Consider the following 25,779-nt stretch of genomic DNA (forward strand, 5'->3'; position numbering starts at 1 on the left):
CGGTACGCGGGCCTCTCACTGTTGTGGCCTCTCCCGTTGCGGAGCACAGGCTCCGGACGCGCAGGCTCAGCGGCCATGGCTCACGGGCCCAGCCGCTCCGCGGCGTGTGGGATCTTCCCGGACCGGGACACGAACCCGCCTCCCCTGCATCCACAGGCAGACTCTCAACCACTGCGCCACCAGGGAAGCCCCCCTGATTTTTCTTTTAAAGTCACTAAAATAGAAAATATCAAAGATAATTTCATCTTCAAACCCATGAGTCAATTTAACTGTTGCAACTAAAAAGACTTTTGCTTTGGTTTTTAAAGCAATCAGTACCAAAAGCCAGTCTGTTAAGAATTAAAAACACATGTGAAAGAAAATAGAGAGTAGTTCAGAAATCGTTTCTACAAATACACCGGTGAGAACAGCACTTAGGAACTTTCAGTGATGTTCTAGATACATGCAGTGAAATAGAGGCTGAAGTTTCTTTAGCTCTGGAGTTTTCTGTGCCAGAGAAGCCTTATGACATCTGCCTTCAATCATTAAACAGATCCCAGTTGAGAAAAGAGTAACGGGGCATCATACTTGATAAAGCAAATGTAAATCAGGTAGTTAAATTGATTACGATCATTTCTGATCACCCTACATCACCTGGAGACACTGACATGATTACTCCAAGGACCATTATAAATATTAGGATCTGCAGACAGTGGCCTGGGAGTAAAGCGGCAGTGCTCAGGGACAAACCCTCGTCTCTGCTGTTACCTTGTTAGACATAATGTAATGTGACATATGGTTTCTCGGGCTTCCTTCCAGGTAGAAAAGTGAATTAAGTCACACTCACATAGGTTCTAATTAAGGAGCGGAAGACTTCTGCCTGGTCAGAGCTATCAGTAAAGGGGGAAAGAGCAAAGCATGGAAAAGTAAACCTGTTCATGCTTACAGATTTGCTGTCTAGAATTCTTCCCAGGCTCGTGCTTTTGTACCCAAAATTGTTTACTTTTCTCACCATTTATTTTCTATTTGTATATCTTATTATATTCTACTATTGCTTAAATAATATGGCCACATAGCTCTCACATTAATCGATTTTATGTTTGACTCTAAAAGGTATCTGAAGTTCTCTGTTAAGGAAGTAGCAGGAAATTCTGCTTTTGGTCATGATGGAATAACAGGGACCAGTTTACCTTTCTGCCTTAAACACATAAAGCACAATGAAAAACTATGAAACGATGTTGTTCAGACACTGGCCAACAGGAAGCAGAAAGCAGTGGTCCCCGAGAGAAGGGAAACAAATGTGGTAAACCCTAAGATTGTCCCAGATTATTGCATGGAGAGTTTCCAGGCTGCAGTGCAGGGAGAGAGAACTCAAACAGAGCATGACAGTGACCCTGAGCCAGGCGGACAGGGTTGAGAACTCAAGGAAGCCAGGGCGCTAGAATGTGTGGGGCAGAATAGCAGAGAGAAGAGAGCTGCCTGGAGAGGACAGTCGTCTAGAAAGAAAGCTCCCGAGATCTTCAGAGGGTTTGCCTCAAGGGTTCAGTTGAGTGCTACTTGGAGCATTCATGTGAGGAAATTACCAGAGGCTGGGAAAAGAACTTTCAGAAATGAATGGGCAGAACAATCCTTGGAGTTCACACAGGGGCTGGCATAAATTTGGTCCCTACCAGGCAGAGTGGAAAAATCTCATGATATATGGAGCATCAAGTAAAGTACTCAGAAGAGATTATCTCAGTATTGAGAGACAAAATTAGCTCGAGATTAATTAAGATTTTAAGTAAGCCCCCAAAGGATCAAATTGTGCTTAAGTAACTTAACTGCATCCCAGGACAAAATTCAAGAATATTTAAAGGAATACAGAAATATCTAGCACACAGCAAGGTAAAATTCACAGTGCCTCACATACTATGAAAAATCAGTAGGCATGCAGAGAAGCAGAAAAGTATGACCCATAATGAAGACAAAAATCAGTTAATAGAAACAGACCCAGAAATAACAGCTATTACAATTATATTCTATATGTTCAAGCGTGTTAAGGAAAGACGTAGAGGAGATGTCAAAAAGACCCACATCAAATTTCTATACACGAAAACTATTACGTCGGAGATAAAAAAAGTATACACCAAATGGAATTAATGGTAGACATTGTAGAAGAAGGGGGTGGTGAATTTAAGACAAGGCAATAGAAATGATCCCAAATGAAAGAGAGAGAGGAAAAAATGAAATATAAAGGAAAAAGATGATTTGAGCATCAGTGAATTTTGGGACAACTTCAGATGACCAAATAAATGTGTACCTGGAGTTCCCAAAAAACTAGAGGGTGGGTACAGGAGTCATATTTGAAGAAATAGAGGCCAAGATTTTTCCAAATTTGGTGAAAACTGTAAGCCCACAGATTCAAGAAGCTCAAGAAACCTCAAGCACAAGAAACACCACAGCCCATCATAACCAAATTACTTAAAATGAGTGATAAAGAGAAAATCTTAAAAGAAGCCAGAGGAAAAAAGACATATTACATACAGAGGAACAAAGACAGGAATGACAACAGATTTATCATTGGAAATGATGCAAGCTAGAAGAGAGTGAACACATCTTCAAAATAGTGAAAGAAAAAACTATCAACCTAGAATTGTACACTCAGATAAAATACCTTTCAAAAATGAAAATATAATAAAGATTTTCTCAGACAGACAGAAGCTGAAATAATTCCTCGCCAACAGATGCACACTGCTAGAAATATTTCAAGTAGAAGGCAAATGATATGAGATTGAAATCTGGATCTACACCATGGGAAGAAGAGAACCTGAAATGACAGATATGTAGGGAAATATAGCATATTTCCCCCCTTATTCTGAAAGCCCCTTTAAAAGATAAGTGACTGTATTTACACAAATCAGTTAAAAGTTAAAGGATGGAAAAAAGATGTGCCACGCTAAACTAATCAAGAAGAAGCAGGACTGGCTGTATTAATATCAGGAAAAATAGGTTTTAGAGAAAAGAATATTACCAGGCATAAACAGGGTCACTCCATAATGGAAAAGGGTGATTCATTAAGAGAACATAACAATCTAAAACACTGACGAACCTAATAACAGAGTTTCAAAGTACCTGAAACAGAACTGTCAGAACTAAACGGAAGAAAAAAATAAAGCAGGACTGCTCTGCCAACATTCCTTTGGTTTTAAGTTTAGCTTAAAATATAGTTTTATCAAATTAAATCACAACTCTGAAATTTGCAAGTATTTTTCTAGATGAAGAATACATTCAATAAAATGTCATTCCCCCGGGTTGCATTTACCTTCTCATTAACTGCCAAACCAAGGCCAATGTCAGAGTGCGGTTTCCTTCATTGAGATCTTGTCCCCCAATGCCCACCAGGGAAAATTTCGCTTGATTCTTCCCCAGTTCCACTGCATAGTTACAGTTCTCAAGCTGTTAATGAGCGGGAAGGGAAACAATCTAACGTCAGCATCTCGATGATGATAAATACCCGAGAAAATAAGATAATAAAGACACGAAATGAAACAATAAGGTGAGATTGATTGATCTCTCAAGCCTCGCCTGGTTCTGCAATTCCAGGATTCTAAGTTAGTCAAATGATTTTCTGTCTTTCCTTAAATCGAACCCCTCACTCCCACCAAAAACATATTCATAGTGTACTTTAAGTGCAAAACCAAAATGAATGATGATGATGAACATTTTCATGGCTATATCACACTACAGAACTAGACAGCCATACTAAGTGACCTGTCTATAATGTTCCTAAAATAGCTGAACTCATAGAGATTGACACAGAACATCTGAATTCTCCATCCTACACGCACACGGTAGACCGACATGTGGGACAGGTATTCCTGTGGCTGTGACTCATGCATCATTGGGTCACAGGCACGAGAAATGGTGGGAAATGTTCGTGCCAACCCCGTGGCTGCTTTTACAAAACAATGTGTTCCCATTACGTTGACACTAGACATACTATTTGTACAAGTCAAACTGTTACTACAAGGCTTCGATTCTTTAGAAAATTAGAATGATGATCTTGCTGGGGCAAAAGCAACCCTGCAGCTCTGCTTGCTCGAATTATCTCAATTAGAATTTTTACATCATAAAGTTTAAAGACATCCAACATGGAATTATAAATAAGTAATCAACTGAAATAATGAACTCACTTTAATAAAACCATTCAGGTTTCTGATTGCAGTACTCTAATTTAATCCATGGATAAACAGTTATCTAAGTTTGGCCTCCTGATAAAGTATTCACAAGGTACTCTTGCAGGCTTATGACTTCACCTGCCTAACAGAACATCAGAAGAGTCATTGTTTGGGATTTCCCTGGTGGCGCAGTGGTTAAGAATCCACCTGCCAATGCAGAGGACACGGGTTTGAGCCCTGGTCTGGGAAGATGCCACACGCCGTGGAGCAACTAAGCCCGTGTGCCACAACTACTGAGCCTGTGCTCTAAAGCCCGCGAGCCACAACTACTGAGCCCATGTGCCACAACTACTGAAGCCCGTGCACCTAAAGCCCGAGCTCCGCAACAAGAGAAACCACTGCAATGAGAAGCCTGCACAACGCCATGAAGAGTAGCCCCTACTCGATGCAACTAGAGAAAGCCCGCATGCGGCAACGAAGACCCAACGCAACCAAAAAAAAAAAAAAAAAAGAGTCATTGTTTACCTTCTTCATATTGCCCCCCAGTTTGGGGTATGGTGGTTTGTTTACTCTGTTCCAATCAACAGGGACTTTAATCTTTTCATAGAGCTGGAAGATGACCAGGGCATCTGATAAGTCACTGAACAAAAACAAACACAAAAGAATTCTCAGATACTCAGCATTTATGAAGCTCCTGCAGCGGGCCAGGCAATTCCTTCTATATTAGCTCAAGGAACATTCCCAGCAACTTGGCAACAGTGGCATCAGTAGCTCCATCTTTAGAGGTGAAGAAACCTCGACTCAGAGAAAGGGAGGGAATTTACTGGGGTCTCCCCCAGGTGTGACCACCTTTGCCCCTTCAGCAGAAACACGCAGCCTCCAGAAAAAGAAATACGGCTCTAACAAACGGCATAGGAGATACAGCCACAAACTGAACATTTACTGTTTGGCCTGCTTCTGAGCAGATCTTGGGTTTACAACAGGGATTCCATTTGTCCTTTTGCTGCTGGGTTATGATTTTTGTACTAAATACACAGCAAGGTTGGTGTATGGAAGCGAGTTTCTTAACATCTGCTGCTCAATGTGGCATTTCCCCCCTTCTCCCCGAGGTGCACACACTTTGTAAAGAGAATTGCACACCACAGTGGTATTTGAAATCTTGGGGATCTTTCCAGGTCTTGGTACCTCATATTAAGGAAGAGTCTCCCAATATTCTTACCTGTACAAATGATTGACTCGAGGGCTTACACCCAAGGAGTTCATCCAGTTCCTAAATGTCCGCTCTTCTCTTGTCTCACCTAAATGAATGAAGACCAGTTATCTTTCACGTACCTAGAAAATATGCCTTTTTTTATGATCAAAGTTTAACTAAAGAAGCTGTAATAAACACTGAAAGTAGAAAAAAAAAACCTAATGGATTTGGATTGCTATTCTGTGTTAATTTTTTTTTCCATTTCAATTCAATGAGTATCTCTAGAGCATCTATTAGTGGTGCGCAAGATCCTGTGTGGGGAAACTCTTCAGGGCTGTCCCTCAAAGGCTTACATTCTTTCTGGAAAAACAAGTATTTTAGGCATCAAAGAGGGATCATGCAAGCTAGAGGGCTAAAATATGAGGTAGATATTTATATTTGAGTTGAGATAAAGGAGAGAATTTTATGGGCTAAATTTGGAGGGAGTGCAATCTGAGCTTTACCTTAGAGGGTTAGTAAAATCTGGATACTAAAGAGGAAAGAGGAGAGGATCTGGGGGGATAAGTAAGGAGTGGAAGTAGGAGATTGTGTAAATATGAACACAAAGGGAGCGATAGGCAAGGTCTGTCTTAAAACCATTAGGAACTGATTTTTCAGGGATCTGTGTTGTATAGGCCACAGAGACAAGGCTGTCTAGTGGCTAGAACCAGAATCAGGGATCTTCGGATGCCAGGTAGCAGATTTTGGTTGATATATTAGACAATGACAGTCATTATGGGTTCTTTTTTTTATTACTATGATAAATTCTTGAGCAAGGCGGAGATATAACGAAAGCTGCGCTGTGATGTGCTCGGCAGCAGTGTTTAGAATTACTGAAAGGCAATATGCATTTAAATTAAACACACGGAGGGGGTAGTGTTTGACACCAGCACGTGGGCACATCCAGTGCTTGACGGATGGAGGAGTAGGCCCCTGAGACCTAGTGAAATAGTTGGTGTATGACTTAATAAGAGTCCGGAAGAGCCGAAAGGAAAAATAACAATCTAAAGGTCATTCTGTGGGAAGAATTATTAGTATTTGTTGATTCAAGAGATTTTGGCATGAAGGAGAGGAAGATATCAAAGTGGAACCCAGAGTTTTGGTCACTGAAGAAAAAAAATGGTATGATTAATGGAAATGGAGAATTTCTAAAGGAGAGTAGATGGAATGGGGGCAGGGGGTAGAGAGGCAATGCGGGAAGGGGAAATGATCAATTCTGTCTTGTATATGCTGAATTTCAAGCGATAGTGATGGACCCAGATCTGGATGATCTAGAGGCAGCTAGAAACGGGTGATTAGAGGGCTTGACGTACATATTTGGTAGTCAACAGAATGCACAGACCCCTGACCACTGTTTATCAAATCATACAAATGCAGCAGCGTTGGAACACAGATTGATTTTGCACTTCCAGCTAGAGTAAAGCGCTGCAGAAAAGGATCAACCAATTCTTTAAATCTGAATTTTCTTTCTTTGGTGACATTCATTTATTATTACTTTTGTATTGATTTTCTGTCTCAATATCAGGACAATTCATGACGAAAAAAAGAAAAACATCTCTGGCACTATCACCTATTAGAACTTGACTAAAGCTGTGTGATTTTTTTGTCCAGTCTTAGGGCTTTAACCTCCTAAATGTAACGGTCATGGATTCTGCCTCAAAGTATTATTTTGTGGCCCCCATTATCCAAATCAAAGAAGCAAAACAAAAATCTCAGTAAGCATCTCTTAACATAAGTTAAATATCATTTTTAAATGATGAGTGGCTGCAATTTCTTGCCTCTAGGAACTAACACTCAGTCCATTAAGTACATAAATTAGGTTTTGGGAACTCAGGATTTATTTCATCTGATAATTAAATGCATTGTCTTCCCTAAAACATTTAATTCTGATAATGGATGAAGCCTATGTATAATGGATGTGATATAATGGTATTTGATTATTCCTGTTTGTCTGTAACTGACTTGATTCATCTATTTATTCTCTTTGTTATGTACCAGAGAATTGATGACCTGTTTGCAAATCTTCCACGTGAGGGGCTTATGTTTGCTTAGGAGGTGATTTTGAATTGCCCTTGAATTAGAATTGTGACTGCTTTTCCGAACATTTAAGCAACCAATTTCCAGTTACCTTCAAGGGCCCCCCAGTCGATGTCCTGGTTCTCTGGTTTGTGCAGGGCAGGGTATCTGTTAAAGAGGTTGGCAATAAAAGCCAAGTTCAACTTGGGGTTCCCTCGGACAACATCTGTAGCTGTGACAAACTGCCGGCAGCCCAGCCTCTCCGCCTGCTGCAACATGCATTCTGCCCTCTGGATGTCATCCTTCTCCTGCAATGAAAAAGGACGGACGTCTCAAGGCTGGGTCAAAGCCTCTCCAGGCACAAAGTAGACATGGATAATAATATGAAAAAGAGATGGGAATCTTACTGAAACCCTTAGTACTCAACCTCAGACAGACACTTAAAACAGCAAATTATCACTTGTATTTGCCTGAACCAAAATCAGAACGTCACAAGTAAAAGGAATCTCAGAAGTTAAGTAATCAAGTCCTTCCATCTTTATACAGAACGGAACCATTTCAGATGAATAGTTGGTTGTCTTGTTTTTAAAGAGATTCAGTAGATTCTACAGTTTTATCATTTAAGTTCATCTTAATTATTTTCAACCATTAGGTTTCCTTTTTATCATCTTCTTGCATAGACCTCATGAAAAATGTTCATTTATTAAGGAATAAATTATATTCCTATTTTCAGTTCATCAAAGATATTTACATCTGCCAACAAGAACTTCTGATTGGTTTAACCGCCTTTCCCACACTTAGTTGGTGTACTTGCAGCTCAGACAAAATGAATTTAAGCTACACGGTGTCATTGATAAATATATAATAACTATTTGGCTTCTGCAGACTTCAGATTGAGGATCACCCCCTTAATGTATTAAAAGTCTATTCAAATAGTTCTAGAGAATCTCCAGTCATTTGTAAACAGACTCTTATCAGAAAACTAAAGTTTTGTTGAAATATGGTCCATTGCCCTTTAATGCTCTTCAAAGTGTATGAAACCACAAATTTTCAGACAACTGGAACTTATTAAAACTAGAATTATCTCTTAATATGATGCTTTGCTAGATAACACTATACATTTCAGAAGCTCTACTTCTCATGCAGGAATGAGTTAACTTTAATATTAACTCACTGGATCTAACTCTAATGATATGAAATGAGGTACAAGAATGGGTAAGGCAACTTCTCTACATCAATACTAAAGTGCTGGCAAAACTAAAGTTTTAATCGGACCCTCGTTGTGCCCTTTGTTTTCTTTTCTTTTTTTTTTTATACTGTATGGTTCTATTTATTTTTTTGGCAAAATCTTTTATTTTCTTTCCAAAGTTGTTTTTCTACATAAGATAAAAACATTCCATCAAGATTTTCTTTTGGATTGACCCACAGGATTCTTTTTCTTGAGGATTTCAACCATACTGATTTTCTAAGATTATTCTCTCTAAATCCTATCTGTGTCAGATAATGTTGCTGAACAACAGACGAGACAACTGTAAGAATAAATTTTTTTTTTGGATGACCACAACAAAAGCAACAATGATTGCAATTACCAAACACGAAACACACTCGTACTATGTCATAATATTGACATTCAGTCCAGGAATCCTCCACTGTAACAGCTCCTTTACTTGCAGTGAAAATTGATTTGTATATTTTTTGCCTCTGAGTCCTTGTGGGATTTTTTTTTTATTCAAACAGAAAGTCACAAAAATTATAATGATTCTCATCAGTTCACTCAGTCCCATGTAATTAATTTTTTTTTACATCTTGATCTTTTGTTAGCACTTTTATGAATTCATCAGTTTTCCATTAGAGTTCTGAAAACGCTTATTCATTCAGTTCAGCGGTATAGTCAGTTACCAGAAAGCTGTACTTGTCAGAGTCGTTTCCGTGAATTCCTTGAAGATGAAACCCTTTTATAGGAACATTTTTGCGAAAGCATCAGAGTACACCCAGAACTGCCTGTAAATGACGAAAGACTTAAAAATGACCACGGTTAAAGATTGATGAAAGTTCATAATAATGCAGTTGACTAGGAAATTTAGGTATTTCTGAGATATACATTTTAAAGTAATAACTAGAATTATGACTTATAACATTATACCAGAACATATAAAATTTTTAGAAATTTCATGTCTGAAACATTTATATTAACATATTTCCATACAAATAACCCAAAGAAAGTTTAGTATTAGTTGTTTTTTTTTGTTCGTTTGTTTGTTTATACTGCAGGTTCTTATTAGTCATCAAGTTTACACACACCAGTGTATACATGTCAATCCCAATCACCCAATTCAGCACACCACCATCCCCACCCCACCATGGGTTTCCCTCCTTGGTGTCCATACGTTTGTTCTCTACATCTGTGTCTCAACTTCTGCCCTGCAAACCGGTTCATCTGTACCATTTTTCTAGGTTCCACATACATGCATTAATATACGATATTTGTTTTTCTCTTTCTGACTGACTTCACTCTGTATGACGGTCTCTAGATTCATCCACGTCTCAACAAATGACTCAGTTTAGTTCCTTCTTATGGCTGAGTAATATTCCATTGTATATATGTACCACAACTTCTTTATCCATTCGTCTGTCGATGGGCATCTAGGTTGCTTCCATGACCTGACTATTGTAAATAGTGCTGCAATGAACAGTGGGGTGCATGTGTCTTTTTGAATTATGGTTTTCTCTGGGTATATGCCCAGTAGTGAGATTGCTGGATCGTATGGTAATTCTATTTTTAGTTTTTTAAGGAACCTCCATACTGTTCTCCATAGTGGCTGTATCAATTTACTTTCCCACCAACAGTGCAGGAGGGTTCCCTTTTCTCCACACCCTCTCCAGCATTTATTGTTTGTAGATTTTCTGATGATGCCCATTCTAACTGGTGTGAGGTGATATCTCATTGTAGTTTAGGTTTGCATTTCTGTAATAATTAGTGATGTTGAGCAGCCTTTCATGTGGTTTTTACTCTTCAATTTGTTAATATGGTGTATCACATTGATTGTTTTGCATGTATTGAAGAATCCTTGCATTCCTGTGATAAATCCCACTTGATCATGGTGTATGATCCTTTTAATGTGTTGTTGGATTCTGTTTCCTAGTATTTTGTTGAGGATTTCTGCATCTATATTCATCAGTGATATTGGTCTATACTTTTCTTTTTTTGTGGTATCTTTGTCTGGTTTTGGTATCAGGGTGACGGTGGCCTCATAGGATGAGTTTGGGAGTGTTCCTTCCTCTGCAATTTTTTGGAAGAGTTTGAAAAGGATGGATGTTAACTCTTCTCTAAATGTTTGATAGAATTCACCTGTGAAGCCATCTGGTCCTGGACTTTTGTTTGTTGGAAGATTTTGAATCACAGTTTCAATTTCATTACTTGTGATTGGTCTGTTCATATTTTGTGTTTCTTCCTGGTTCAGTCTTGGAAGGTTATACCTTTCTAAGAATTTGTCCATTTCTTCCAGGCTGTCCACTTTGTTTTCAATGAGTCCTCATACCAGACACCTCTAAAAACTCAGACGATCTTGTCCAGCCCTTTCTCCCGTTACCCTCAATGGTGTAGTGAGGCAGGGCTGTGGCTGAGTGGATTTTGGAGCCATCCTGGGCTTAAATCCTTGCTATGCCACATACTGGCTCTGTGGCCATGAGGTGATTATTAACTTTTCTGACCTTCGGTTTTCTCAATTATAAAACAGAGTTATTAGCACTTACTTTAGTGATGTTTGCAAGGATTAGGGGCAGCGTATGCCCAGCATAATACCTGGCACATAGGAAGAACCCAGCAAGTGGGGTTTCCTCTTATTAGGATTAATAGAGGAAAGAGCCCCAGCCTTGGATCACATGACTTCCACTAATCTGTCATATGATCTTGAACATATTAATGAACCCCTCTGAATCTCATTTTGTTTTTCATCGTGATAGTGGGAATTTATTTATTTGTGTAAATATCCTGTCTATTTCTAGAAATAATGTTCAGGTATCTAAAAATGGAAAAAAGAATCCTTCTTGGTGTTGTAGGGCCTGTTAAATGATGGGACACATGCAGAAGTGCCTCTGACGGTGTATGGCATTTAATTAGCATTCCTCTCCTTCCTTAATTTTAATTCCAGATTCAATTTTCCAGAGTTACAACCCAAAACTGTTAACAGCTTTTAACAATTTAACACGGCTCTAAGCAGAGATGTCCACTCATGGAACTCTGGAGCCAGCATCACATAGGGCAATGGAACAGCCAATGCAGAGGAGTCATCACATCTAACACGACTTGGGGCATGGCCTTACCCTCAGTCCTGACATGTCAATAACAACAGCAGGAATACCTTCTTCTTCTCCTTTTGGAGCCACCTGTTCAAGCAGGTGGTAATAAGCTTTTGAGTCCTGTGAGAAATGAGGAAATTACAATTTCAAAATGGCACAGCTAATTACATACTTAGCACGACAATAATTTCCCCAAAGCAAACCTATTTCATTTCTCATCCAACTATCATTCAAGAATGCAACTTAATTAACAAAGCTGGGAACATTCACTAATTTGAATTTTCTATTTATCTCTTTATATATTTGCCTTTCTTTTTAAAAGGAGTATAACAGCTAAAAATACAGGACATACATAAAAGGCAAATGCTATTCTGTTGATCTTAGGGGAGAAAAATAATTTGTTTACATGTATTAAATTGTATACAGGAAAAAATATATACCTTTATATTGCTGTAGAAGTCAGTCAGCTAAGGTTTAGTTAAAAAAAAAAAGTGACAGAAAAAGGAAGCAGAAGTTTAAGGCAGAGTTTAAAAACACATTTAAATGGACAATCATCAAAAGAAAAAGATTTCGAAGACAGAATATTGAAGCATTCACAAGCAGTCTTTATGTAAAGGGAGCAATATTAAGGGAAGTGCATTTACTATTTATCAAGAAGCTAGAAAAAGTGGTTTAGTCTAGCTATTGCAGAGTAGATATGGATATTGAATTCTCATGTTTTCTTAGATTCTGGAAATAGGCTTATTGACAAAAAATTTTCTGAATCATAGTCTTAAAATTACAAGTTTATTCTCATTCAATGAAAGCATACAGATTTTCAGGTAATTTATTTAAATCATTTAAAGACATCTTAACTTCTCTTAAAGTCTGAAAAATCAGCTGTCCCTCTGTTTGTTTTTAAAAACTGGGTGGAGCCCAGGGAGAGGAGAGGTATGCTCACCTCTTGTGACATTAGAAAGATGAGAAGAGAGAGCACCGGCCGCGGATGCTGCACCTGGGAAACTGATCTTCATCTCTTCTCTCTACCTTCTCCTTTCTCTTACTTTTTGCTGTAGGTATTTCGAAGTTGGTGAAAGTTCCACGCAGGGTTAGGCATGAATAAAATCTGCACATCACGTGTCACATCTGTTTAGCTTTGCTAAGAGTCACCTCATTTCACCAGACCCTAGGAGACTTGTCTCATTCAGTGTATTTTGGCGGGTTCTCCCCGCCTTTGCTGACTTTGTGTGATTTAAGGGCCCCTCGTCACAGCACTGACGTTGGTGGTGAGGCAGCTACTCCCAGAGAACAGGCACAACCACTGTATAAGTGCTCAGCCTGCCAGTTCCTATCTCACATTCTAAAGAACACAGCCTTTCAGTCATAGGAACTCAGGTAAATTTATGGCTCCAACCAAGCATCCTAATTTTATCTGAGAAGTTTGAGAATTTTGGCTGAAATAATTGCAGAGCCTAAGGGTTGAGCACAAAGAAAGATAATGCTGTCCTGTTTCTGCTTAATCCCAGTCTGGCTGGTGGCGCAAGAAGAATGTTAATAACCAATGAAAGTTGTGTAGTTAGAAAAAATAAATTTGGCATTATTAGCTGATGTCCTAAGGAACTGGGGACTTTCCATCTAGAAGCTTCACTCTAATTGGTACTGTGCCTGGCAGACCTTGAGTTCTAAAAGCCATTAAGTCCACAGCAGGGGGAAGTTGTCACTCAAGAATTACAAGCCTGGGTTGACTTGGTGAGTCATGTGACCTTTCCTCTGACTCTTCCTCTTTGGAGAAAATGTCTTTAACTTTTGAGAAAGTGGAGACTGGAATGTTTTTCTCATGTTGCATTCCAGCATCTCATACCATTTCCTCCTGGGACTGACATTCCTTCCCGTTCCTTAAGCTCTTTCTGTGTCGGTCCATCTGTTATCAATGCTAACAAGCTGCTCCTTTCACCTTGGCATGGAACTTTTCACAAACTTGAAAACTACAGTGCATGCTTCCCTCAGCCTTTCCCCCTTTGGATCGCTGTTGTAGGACTAACTGTGTCTTCTACGATTTCTGGGGTTAATTCTCATTGCAGATGGTTTCTAGAATCATTATCTTTTAAACATCACTCTGGTTTCTACAAATAAAAAGCTTTCAAGAAATTTACGAATTGTTTTAGAGGAGCAGTATGTATGGTGGTCAAGTATCATGCAGGTCAACTGCTCAGTTTGAGTCCTGACCCCACTGCCCCAGCTATGTGAACTCGAACAAGTTACTTATATTCTCTTTACCTCGGTTTCCTTATCTGCAAAATGAGCAAATAATAATCCTTATCTCAAAGATCTGTTGTGAGGATTAAATGAGTCAATACACGCACGCATAAAGCAGTTAGAACAGTGCCTGGCATGCAGTACATACTGTTTGCTATGATTAGGATAATTAGAAGAGTAATCCTGGTTTAATTTGTTTTTAAAGGAATCCCCATCTGATGCTCTGATAAAATCAGAAAGACATTAGAATCCTACACAGACTCTCTTTACCTAAAAAATCAGTCTTACCTCTTGTTCTTCCTCTATCTCACCCTCATCCCTCTACGTTCTGATGTTGAAACTCCAGGGGACACCCATCTCGTTTGATGTGGTGCGGTTGCTAGGGCCTTGGGCAGGTCTGCATGTGGCCCTGAGCTGGAGCTGCACATGGACTCGAGGACAGCATGGGCCCCGAAACAGCACCGGCCACTCTAACTAACGCCAGAACTTCTGAAGAGATGAAGCCCTTTGTCTTTATCTTTGTCTCTTCTCTGTGAATGCCCAAATTCCCTTCACCCCTGTGGCTAGTCGTGTACAAAGTCCACTCCTCCTACCTTGATGTCACTGCTGAAGTTGCTGATTTTGCTGCAGCCTGCGTTTTCCAGGTGGTAATTAGCCCATCTCAGCAGGAGCTCCTCAGGGGAGAGTTTCATCATATCCTCCAGACTCTCCCCCTCTCTCAAAAGAGCAGCCAGTGCTGAAGAGGAGCAACAACCGAAGAAAAATCAATGCAGGGGATATTTGGGGGGATTAGTTATAAATTAAACTAAGCCCTGCTGGGAAGTCAAAGATACCACGTTACCTCTCTGGGATAGAGTGACATATAGCCTTTCCCATGGAATAAACACTTTATTATTATTCCCTAAAAAGAGGTGTAAGGTATCGTAAGCCTATTTATTATCCCCATTTTTCGGGCGGAGAGGACAAGGCACCAATGAATATCAGTGCTATGCCTCAGAATACGGGAGCAGAGCCATGGAAAAAACCCAGACTATCGACTCAGAATACTCTGCTGGGTCTGTCAGAGCACGTTTGATATGATATGACATTTTTGCTTTTAAGAGATCTATTTCATAATCATGACAATGTCCTCTTGTTTATTCCCATAGGTGTTTTATATTTCAAATGCTTACCTGCATAATTATAGCATCTCAGAAAGTGTAATTAACTATTTCCTCTGTTTCCCAGATGAATTAAGTCATTTTTGCTCAGCTAGAAGGTTTAAATTTAGCTGAGGTCACTATTTGCAAATCAATATTCTTTCTAATGTGTTCTAAGTTCCTTATTTGCTTTTTTCTTCTTTATATTCTGTTTAATATATTGGTTTTCAAATGGTACCCCAGGATTCTTCACTGGTTACTTTGATTTGAAAATGTAAATAAATATATGTATAAAAAAGGTTAGAATTTGGCTACAGATTTCATATTACTAGGATCCGTACAGGAAAAATGAAAGGTAACAGTATGTTTTGTATATTTACTGAGGTCTACTATTACTGTCTAAAGGACAGGCTGAATTGTTTAAGTGCTTAGGGCGCTGACAGCAGGTGGGATAAGAATGACAGCTACAAATACTTAGTTGAGAGCTCTGAAACTCTAAATGTAATTTCCTATAATCTTGGTAAGGAAGAGACTGAGTTTCTACTCTGGTGCTATCACTACAGTATATGAATGTGAATCACTTTGTAAAATCCAAGTTTAAATTAGCCTAATTTGTTACAAAGCGTCTAAAGGCAAAGTGAGCTCAGAAAAGCTCTTGAGGTCGGGGTCCCAGACAGCTAGACTGAGCTCTAGGTTCTAAACAAGCCTTATTAGTCGTCTGTGGTCTTATAAAAGCTTTTGCTCTGTTGTTTTAAAAAGTCTGGGCAGTGTGGATAGAATGTGTTACATTAATACAATGGATTGGATATAACTGTAGTTTCAAAAACTGAGGATTCTGAGTTTGACAACTCCTGACATCTTCCTCTCACAGCCCCCAACACACGCACTAACAAAAAGTCATGCCGTTATTAACATCGGAGGCTTTGCTGGTACCTTCGTTTCTGCTGAGTTCAATGTCGGCAAATAACCCAATCTTGATGACCTGCCACAGCAGTCCCAGGACCAGGTAAGGCTTCCCCTCCTTTAAGTCCTCAGCCCCGATATTAACCACGTGGCAGCCGATGGCTGAGGCAGAGTTCAGAGCCAGGTTCAGATTCTCCTGAAGGGGAAAAAGTATGTGAGTTTTGTTTTTGACTTTGCAGATGCCAAATGATCATCCTTGATCGGCAGCAGCAACGTTTTGCTTCTAGAAAGTTCATAGGTCTAGAGGCATTGTCCTCACTAGATTTTTTTTTTTTTTTTTTTTTTTTTTGCGGTACGCGGGCCTCTCACTATTGTGGCCTCTCCCGCCGCGGAGCACAGGCTCCGGACGCCCAGGCTCAGCGGCCATGGCTCACGGGCCCAGCCACTCCGCGGCACGCGGGATCCCCCCGGACCGGGGCACGAACCCGCGCCCCCCGCATCGGCAGGCGGACTCCCAACCACTGTGCCACCAGGGAAGCCCCCTCACTAGATTTTTAACATTGAAAAAAAGCAGGGAGTAACACCTGGATTTTACTGGAGTAAAATCCAGTAACCAGACACTGGGCTCAGGCAGTGCCCAGTCCACCAAGCCAGAGCCCTGAGCTGAAGGCTCATCCTGGTCCCGATGAAACTAACCAGTCTTCTCTTTCCATACTGCTCTGTGATGGAGCCTCCGCTCTCAGCATCTCCATCAGCCAGCAATGAAGGGGCACATTTGAGGGCAGTCACTGTCTCTTGTGACTAGCTATTGTCAATAACCCAGTTGTTAATGTAAATCAAGGTCATGAAAGAGAGTAACAAAATATCTTTTTGACATTCAGATTGGATATTGAAGGAATGAAAAAGATTCAAATGAAATTCCTAGAAAAGACAGAGCAGTTTTTACTGGGACAATTTATTGATTATCTATAATATCTAGGGACCTTGAGTACACACACACACACACGCATATCCACATGCATACAGATTATATGTTCTTATAACTAACAACAATGTATGTAAGGTAACTCATATACAGTTGGAATAGGGTCAGTGAAATTTGCAGTCCAGGGTCTTTCTACAGTTGATCCTTGAACAACACAGGTTTGAACTGCTGGATCCACTTATATGTAGGTTTTTAATCGATAGTAAATACTACAGTACTACATGATCCACGGTTGGTTGACACCATGGACGCAGAACCGTGGTTATGGAGGAACCAAGTACAGGAAGGGCAGACTGTAAATTATATTTGGATTTTGGACCGAGCGGAGGGCTGACACACCCCCTTCCGCCCATGGTTCAAGGGTCAACTCTACTATTATTTTTGAGTCCACAAAGAAGGAGATATCAGGATCAAAGATGTATAGAACTTGTTTTTATGATAGATTAAGAACAAAACACAGGCCACCAGTGAATTGGGAAGGGGATTATCAGAAGAAAACTGGGTTTTTACCCTAATGGAGAGCTCAAAATGACAAGTAAAAAATATCACGTCCACTTATGGCCAAGACTAAAATTTAACATCAAGATTAAATATGACGTTAAGTGCCTTCATGTACATTTAATCATAGCTCTTGCTTTGATCACGGCTTCCATTTTTTAGGAACACGGGGTTGCTTAAATCCAAACAGGACATAATATATTGCTCATGATTTAAGAAGTGAGATGTAGTTTCTGAGCAAAAGATTACAATAATGTTAAAATGCTGGAACATAAGACAGAAATGCAGCTTACTTACTACCGGTCACTGTTCCAGTTAATCGACAAAACTGAAGGCATAAAAGCAAGTTATATTTATCACATTGGTGTCTGTGGCCAATAGCACCGTGAAGGCTGCCAGAGCACTTCTCTTTTTTTACCCCCTCACTTCTTAGAAAGGCTAATCTTTTCAGATAAAATATTGTGTAGTTGGCATCAGCTCCGAGATAAATTGCCAGGGAAAGTTTGAGTTAAATTTTAGCCGATGTGCATTTTATTCATACGTGGCCAGAACAAACAAAGTCTGCCCCAACTACTAATACTCACTAACTTCCCTCACCCCCCCACTGTATTAATACAAGACGAAATAGAAGTGTGTCCCCCTCTCCCTACTAGTCATGACAGATCACCAGCCCAAAGCCTGGGCTTTGGAAATAATGTCTGAGCGCCTGAAAAAGGCCAGCACTCACGGCGACTCATTTCTTCAAAGCACAATCCTGCATTAAGGTAACACAGGGAAGACACACCTGAATGGTGAAAGGGGTGAGTTTCTTTTTGTTTATTGTTCTTTCATCAATTGTGTCCGGCACTGACAGGTTGATCATTTTACTGAAAGAGAAACAATTAAATAAAGCAGGCTTCTAAATAAAAGAGCCCAGTGACACTGAATTTAAATTCTAGCAATGCCATAAGCAAAGAGGACAGCGACATCATTGGTAGCCATGAAAATTGCTCCACTATATAAAAGATTATCTGTACACTTTTGAGCTTATATAATGTCTAAATTTCTATTTGACAGCTGGTCAAACTCTATACCTTCAACTGATCATGTAATGAAATGTTTTATATTCTCCTGTAGGCATTATAGTATCAGTACTTTAGCAATGTCTCCCACTTACGTAGATAATACATTGGTCAGACATCCAAAATCAACAGCTATTATTTATGAAAAACTTATTTTACCCGCTTAGCTTCGGTTTAACCTCCAATGGGTCATTAAAAATAAATTTCCTTAGGTCACTCGCATCTTATTTAGAGAAAGGAAGTTGGGAAAAAATCCAAAGGAACAACAACAAAATCAAAGCGTAATAAACTTGAACGTGACTATTCCTTTTTTTAATAAGAGAAATCAACATTAACTTTTTTTCTAACAATTTTTAGGCATATAGATGCTTAAATAAAGATGCGTTTCCACAACTTTGATCTGTGTGTGTGTGTGTGTGTGTGTGTGTGTGTGTGTACATATATTTAAATAAAAGGGACTTTATTGCAATTTAGGCAAAACAAACCCCTAAATCATCATTTGAAAAATATGAAACTCTAGTGAACTAGAAGCTCTGGGAAACAGTAGGAGAGAGGGGTGGCTTAAAAAAGTGTAAGATATCCCTGCCCTTGAAAAGCTTAGAGTCAAATTACAGAGACAAAATATATGGATATGAAAATTTACATAACAGTCCAAAGCAGAACGTTATAATGGCTCCCAAAGTACTACAAACAATATGTACTTTAAGCATTCAGTGAAGGGAGAGATCAGCAGGAGTTTTACAGTAAATGGATTTGTGTAGGAGGAGAGGGTGGGGAAGGACATTCTTAAAAAGGAAAATAAAAGGCAAAGCCAGAGTCGCAAGTTGTAAGCAGGGCGTGTATGGGGAAGAGTGAGTACGGTTGATGAAGCATCCAGTCATTCATACAACCCTTCACTCGTGCCCTGGGCTGGGTGCCTGAGTCATGGGGGTCTTGGGAGGTACAGCTAGAAAGAGATTGAGGGAAGACCAGGGAGGGGGTGGTCTTAAAGAGTCAGGACCTAAAGAGTCAGGACCTGAACATGCAGGCTAGGTTTTTGATGTCTTTTTTCAGCCATTGAACTTTTAAAAAATGGAATCTCATGGTGAGCTCTAATAAACAAAATACCGAGAGTGGAATTGCTCCGGTCAGAGCAGAGGAGGGGTAGGAGGCTCAAAGTCTTGGCCACACATCTTTCCCTTCAATTCCCGAGCCCACCTGAGATTGGGCCTTTCAAGCCTCCTCATTCATGCCACATCTTGCAATGACAGAGAGGCTGCCAAAGCAAGAGCCACGGAGGCATTTTCAAAGGCACCATCCTGAGTTGACCAACCGCGTTGAGAGGGCTCCCATGCATAGAATACATCCCTCCCTTTCCAGGCGCCTGCAGCATTTGTGCACCACTCAATAGTTCTTTTGTTTTTTTTTCACACAACATATATTTAGTTCATAATAGTAGTTCAACATAATAGTTCTTTTGCTTGAGGATTTGCATTGGATGCTTCAATTATCACGCTGCTATTATCATTCAATTCTATGTACTCTCACAGCAGGCCATGCGCAGATGAAGCAAAATGACGTATATTCCAAAAATAATTGATTTTGACCTTGTGTTACTGTATCTCTATGTTCGTGTTTGTCTCTGTACTGTGCATACCTCCCCTCCACCCAAGTGATGGTAGTTTTACATTTCTCATTACAAGCTGCTTTTGAAATCAGTTTGCTCTCCTGAACCTGCCACGTGAAAGTCTGGAAAAGCATTTCAGATCCAGCTGAGTACCAGAGGAAGTGAGCCTAAAGATAAATGCAGTGAATTGCTGGTATTCCAGAAAATTCTAGGGAGACCTTCGGAAGCCAAGAAGGTAGTGTTATTTACCAAAGCACAATGCCATCTCCAACAGCACTGAAGAGATCATTGGTGTTTGGATTCATTGGGATGACGTGCCGACAATCGGGGTCACTTTCCAGGGCTATGTTTATCCAGTTGACAAAGGCATACTTCTCTTCCTCTGCAAGTAAATGATTAATATGACTTATTTGCAAAGTGAAAATCTGATACAAACAAAATTATACACATGGATCTTAGATTCTTGTGCCCAAAAGAGACATTGTGAGGCTAATCTTGTCCATTATCCTATCATCTCACATTTATTGACATTTAAAAATCTCAAATGATTTGGGAAATAGGCACAGAATCTCTGTTCACTCCAATCATAAGACATATATATAGCAAGCAGATTTAGAAGCTACATATATGCAAATATATTATATTTAGAGGTAAATATATAGGGACTTCCCTGGTGGCACAGTGGTTAAGACTCCGCGCTCCCAATGCAGGGGGCCCAGGTTCAATACCTGGTCAGGGAACTAGATCCCACACGCATGCCACAACTAAGGAGCCCATGTGCCACAACTAAGGAGCCCACCTGCGGCAACTAAGACCCGGCACAACCACATAAATAAATATTAAAAAAATGAACACATACATTTAAAAAAAAAGAAGTAAATATATACATATCTGTATTTTATACATGTAAATATATATAAATAATTAAGTGTTTATTTATATTTATATACAATTTAAATGTGAATGTGGTTTAATGCTTAGCTCTAGCTCTGCTGATTTAAATGTGGGATGATCACAGGCAATCTCTGCAATAGCTCTGAGCTTCTTTATACAATTACAGGTAACCCCACTTTTTGAAACTTGCTGTATGCCACTTCACTTTTACAAAAGACCTACATTAGTACCTGTTTCCGTTAACCAAAAGAAATCCGAAGAGGATTTTTGCTTTTACGAGAAAAGGTTAAAAGTAAAAATAGCTCTCCATGTTTGTTTTGCAGTGTTTGTTTTACAGAGGCAGTGGGCACCCCTAGCAGGGAGAGTGGCCCTGCCCAGCTCCTTCCCCGGGAACTACACTCTGCACCTCAGCATCGAGCGGCCATTGTTTTGAACTGTGTCTGTGAGCGTCTGTCTCATCTCAACTTATTCTGTGCATTCCATTAGCCAGATATGTCCTAAGGTAACTGCTTCTTTGCTTTACGCCATTTCAGTTTATGGAACGTTTCACAGGAACACTCTACTTTCAGGGAGCAGGGGAAAACTGTATAATGAAATTGCTATGAAATGAAATCATTTGTGATATGTTATTTCTTTCCTATCAGTAAAGCTGCCAGAAGTTGATTTTAGAGATTTTAATAAAGCCTCAAGTTATGCCTTACAGCCCAGCACCGTGTTTCCCAAATTGCATGTCACTGAAAAAAAGAGTCCCTCAGAAGAACCCTAAGTCACACAATTTGGGAAACATCGCACAGCATTTTATTGACTTGGAGATTCCTAATGCACGTTTACATAGTAAGAGGCTGTGAAATTTTCTTCGCAATTAAGAATCGTACTTAACCATGAGCTGATCTTTAAGATCAACTAATGTTTTGGAGTCCTCAGTTTGGGAATTATTGGATTACTGTACTGTTCCGAAGAAGTTTCCACGAAGGCTGCTGGATGGCAGCCTTCGGAATAAATATACAACTTTCCTTCAGATCAATGAAAACACAGCTTTTTTTTTTGACCGCTCAGCAGGCATTTTGGAGCATGAATTTTGGAGGTAGAAGCTTGAGTAGCTCTTTTTGTCCAGAAGATTTACAAAGGAATTTTGGCAGCCTTTTTAAATGCTGATGCGATTATTTGGTATCGGACCCTACCTGGAGCCAGAACCGCTGGCCCACTTATACATAGGAAAATAGGCAGTAGTCAGTAAACTCATGTTAACATCTGTCTTTCTTTGTGCCCCTTAGGTTTGAATACTGAGTTTGGAATCTGTAACCCTAGAAGACGTGGATCCTTCGGACATGGTTCTGTCTCCCTCCGCCCTCAGCTCATCGCAACACTCTCTCCACCTCGGCTTCCCCGCCCCACACTGGTACCCCTACCTGAATAGGAGTGCTGGGTCCCAACACTAGATTGCTCTGAAGTGCCCCCGATCGCACAAAGGCCTTCCTTCTTGTTGATTGCTTTTCTAAAGGTCTTGGCAACGTCTGTGCTTTTCAGGCCATGAAAAACCTGCAAAAACATAATTGATCTTTAGAAACCCCATCTGTGATTGAGAAAACCATAAAGGAGAGAATAAGCAATGTTGAAGCAAGGAGGGTAGGGATGTCTTTCTGGACGTTTTCCGAATTGAACTCCCACATTTCAAATGCATCTCCTTGGATTCTGCGTCATACTCACCTTGATAAACTCATCAAAGCTGATCTTCCCATCCTGGTCCAGGTCACCTGTAGCCATCAGGTTTTCTATAATTTCTCTCACTCTGTACCCAGGCAGAGGCAAGCAGGCAGCCTTGAACAAATCATTCAGCTCATTGCAGCTGATGTACCCATTGCCATCAGAATCTGTAAGGCAAACGGGGAGCTGAAGGTTTGGGGCGATTTGGGTCACAGCACGAAGAGAGGTGAGAGTAGGCTGGATTGGAGGGGAGCGGGCAGGAGAGGCAGTCATTCAGGGGTTGTGGCCTGACCCCATGCAAAGTCAGAATCTCACAAGAGGCCTGTTGCTATTGGATATGGGTATTAGCATCACTTCCAACATCCAAGAGTCATAATTTCAAAACAGAGGTTCCGACAGCTGAATCTGAAGAGACTTTCATAGAAACAGATGGGAAAATAAATCACAGGTTTGGGGCTACAGAGTAAGAATAAGTATGGAATACTAGGAAAACAAAGGAAACCAAAGAAAGCAGACAAGCCATGAAAGATGAGACTTAGTTGGCCATTACCAGGAAAGGCTACAGATGACAAAGGGCCCATATTCCATGTTTAGATAGAGAAAGAAGTAATCTTCTTGAAGAACAGCTTTCAAAAATGTTTCCCAGCTCCTCTAACCAACACCACTGTATTCCTGTCCCTTCTGCTATTTGGCTCACGTTACCGGTCACCGCATCTGTCCTAAAGCTACTAAAAAAGAAGAGAATTTTGTGACTTGAGGTATCAGGTTCACTTACCAACTTTGGCAAAAGCTTCTCTGAGCTCCATCATTTCTTCATCTGATACCGATCCTCTGGCCATTTTTTTATTGCTTTAGGCAACAGATCTGCAGAGAGGGGACAACATAGGGAGTGGTTGATGTGTATCTTCTTAAGATACAACACTGAGAAGCAATTCTCATTTATTAAGTAAAGAAATATTCCTCTGCATCCATCATGACTTATAATTATCTTCCCCAGATGTAAGAAATAGCCTTTTTCTTAACCCTAATTGTGGTGGTCTCCAAAGATGGTCTGCACCAGTTTCTCTCCTCCCTTTGATTCTCTCCTCACATTAGGAGATGGAGCTTATTTCCCTCTCCTTGAATCTGGGCTGATCCTGCGACTGCTTTGACCATTTAGAAGGCTGGAGAAGCCATGTCTGGGGCTGGAAACTTCTGCTTCCTGCCTTTTGGAATGCTCATCCTTGGGCTGTTCCCTCTTGGAACATAACTGCTGTGCTGTGAGATGTCTAAGCCACAGGAAGAAGCCACATGAAGTATGAAACCTGGATGCTCTGGTTAACAGTCCTTGCTGTGCCCCCAGCCGACAGCCAGCGTCAACTACCAGCCAGCGGAGTGGGCCATTTTGGACATTCCAGCCCACTTGAGCCCCCGGATGAACACGAGCTCAGCCAACATCACATGAAGCAGAATTGCCCAGAATTCTGATACCAACAGAACTGAGAGATGGTAAAATGATGGTTGTTTAAAATCACATTTTGGAGTAGTCTGAAACACAGAAATATACAACCAAAACACGACTTTTATATAAATGTCTTTTTAAGAGATATCTTCATGTTCATACTGCAAATGAGTATGTTTGGCCAAGCCAACAGATAAATTTTATAGCTTCAAAGGGAGTTATCAAAGTTCTCTAAATATTTAAGAAAAGAGGAAGGGAATCTGACTCGCTAATCATTCATATATGGGAATTTGAGGGACTTTTTAGGTGTTCTCAGGAAGGCTAGTGTTGGCTGAGAGACAATGCTAATGCCTGAGTATTTTCCCTTTCCCTGTGCCTTACGGCTGCCCTCTAGTGGGTAGGAAGAGAATGCAACAGAAAATGGATTGTATTCGTGTCTCTAGCTAATTCACACGCCCATGTTTCAAATAGGAGTTCCATTAAAGCTTATAGGATTTCCTGGTGGGGAAGGGATAAGTGGGGTGAGAGTGTGGGAGAAGGGGTACTTCTATGTATAATTATATTTGGGGAATTTTCGTGAAATTACTGCTTTTTAAAAATATTTAAAATTTGTGACTGGATACTGTTTTAAATGGATTTCCTTTTCTATATTTGCACATCATTTTATAGTGCTGTACTTGTTCTCAGTGACAATGAACAACCACACATGAAAGGGAACAGTTTCAGCACTTAAACCTGTTGGCCAGAAATGCATTATGCTCCATTTTGCAAGTCCTCATCCATTATCCACCAACTCACTATCCTGTCACATACCATTTATCACATGTATCAGTAGTTTCAAACTTTTGTTTTCCTAAGCAGCCCTCTGTGAATAGAAACCTTACATGTAAATAACAGCGAACAAATAAAAATAACTCTGGGGAGGGATAAATTAGGAGTTTGAGATTAACAGATACACACTACTATATATAAAATAGATAAACAACAAGGACCTATTGTATAGCACAGGGAACTATATTCAGTATCTTGTAATAACCTCTAATGGAAAAGAATCTGAAAAAGAATAGATATTTATATATGTATAACTGAATCACTTTGCTGTACATCTGAAACTAATACAACATTGTAAATCAACTATACTTCAATTAAAAAAAAAAAAACCAACCCTGAAAGCCTTTGGTTGAAAAAGACCCTGAAGGTCACCTTACCTCCACTATCCCACCTCCTTGTCATCTACGCACGGTGGGAATTCCAGGGAGCATGATTTAAAAATCGTGGGATTACATATATTGTTATTATTTCAATTCCTCAAAAAATATCTTTTATTATCAATAAAGATTTATTGTATTATTATTTACCTTATATCTAAAAATGTACCAGTCCATTGGGTTCTCTGATGGAAGGTAGAAACTGTCGAGGGCTTAACTGTGCAAGGAGACACAGTCTCACACATCACAATAACCCTCAAGAGACAGCTACTGGCTTTCTGACTTTCTTGCCTTCACTTCCTTTCCTTCCTTTTTTGTCTGTCTGTTTCTCTCTCTGTCTCTTTCCCTCCCCCACTTCCCTCCTCTCTTCTTTCCTTCCTTCTTTTCTTTCTTTTTTTTTTTTTTTTGTTGTTCGTTTCCTTT

General features: G+C 40.0%; 1 protein-coding gene across 1 annotated transcript in view; it reads right to left on the reverse strand.

Annotated features, from left to right (window-relative positions):
• Positions 1-25,779, reverse strand: part of LCP1 (lymphocyte cytosolic protein 1) — a 58,127-nt gene that overhangs the window by 13,915 nt on the left and 18,433 nt on the right. The window contains exons 3-14 of the mRNA XM_024755568.1: positions 23,483-23,571; positions 22,711-22,874; positions 22,413-22,542; positions 20,359-20,491; positions 18,227-18,308; positions 15,990-16,155; positions 14,511-14,653; positions 11,707-11,802; positions 7,496-7,691; positions 5,356-5,434; positions 4,662-4,776; positions 3,281-3,414 (exon numbers count right to left, since the gene is read on the reverse strand). Coding sequence (XP_024611336.1) covers positions 3,281-3,414; positions 4,662-4,776; positions 5,356-5,434; positions 7,496-7,691; positions 11,707-11,802; positions 14,511-14,653; positions 15,990-16,155; positions 18,227-18,308; positions 20,359-20,491; positions 22,413-22,542; positions 22,711-22,874; positions 23,483-23,546 — 1,502 coding nt within the window. The 5' untranslated portion in view covers positions 23,547-23,571. The remainder of the gene's footprint in view (positions 1-3,280; positions 3,415-4,661; positions 4,777-5,355; positions 5,435-7,495; positions 7,692-11,706; positions 11,803-14,510; positions 14,654-15,989; positions 16,156-18,226; positions 18,309-20,358; positions 20,492-22,412; positions 22,543-22,710; positions 22,875-23,482; positions 23,572-25,779) is intronic.

The sequence above is a fragment of the Neophocaena asiaeorientalis genome, unplaced genomic scaffold, assembly GCF_003031525.2.
Source record: "Neophocaena asiaeorientalis asiaeorientalis breed wild unplaced genomic scaffold, Neophocaena_asiaeorientalis_V1.1 scaffold59, whole genome shotgun sequence".
Taxonomy (NCBI): domain Eukaryota; kingdom Metazoa; phylum Chordata; class Mammalia; order Artiodactyla; family Phocoenidae; genus Neophocaena; species Neophocaena asiaeorientalis.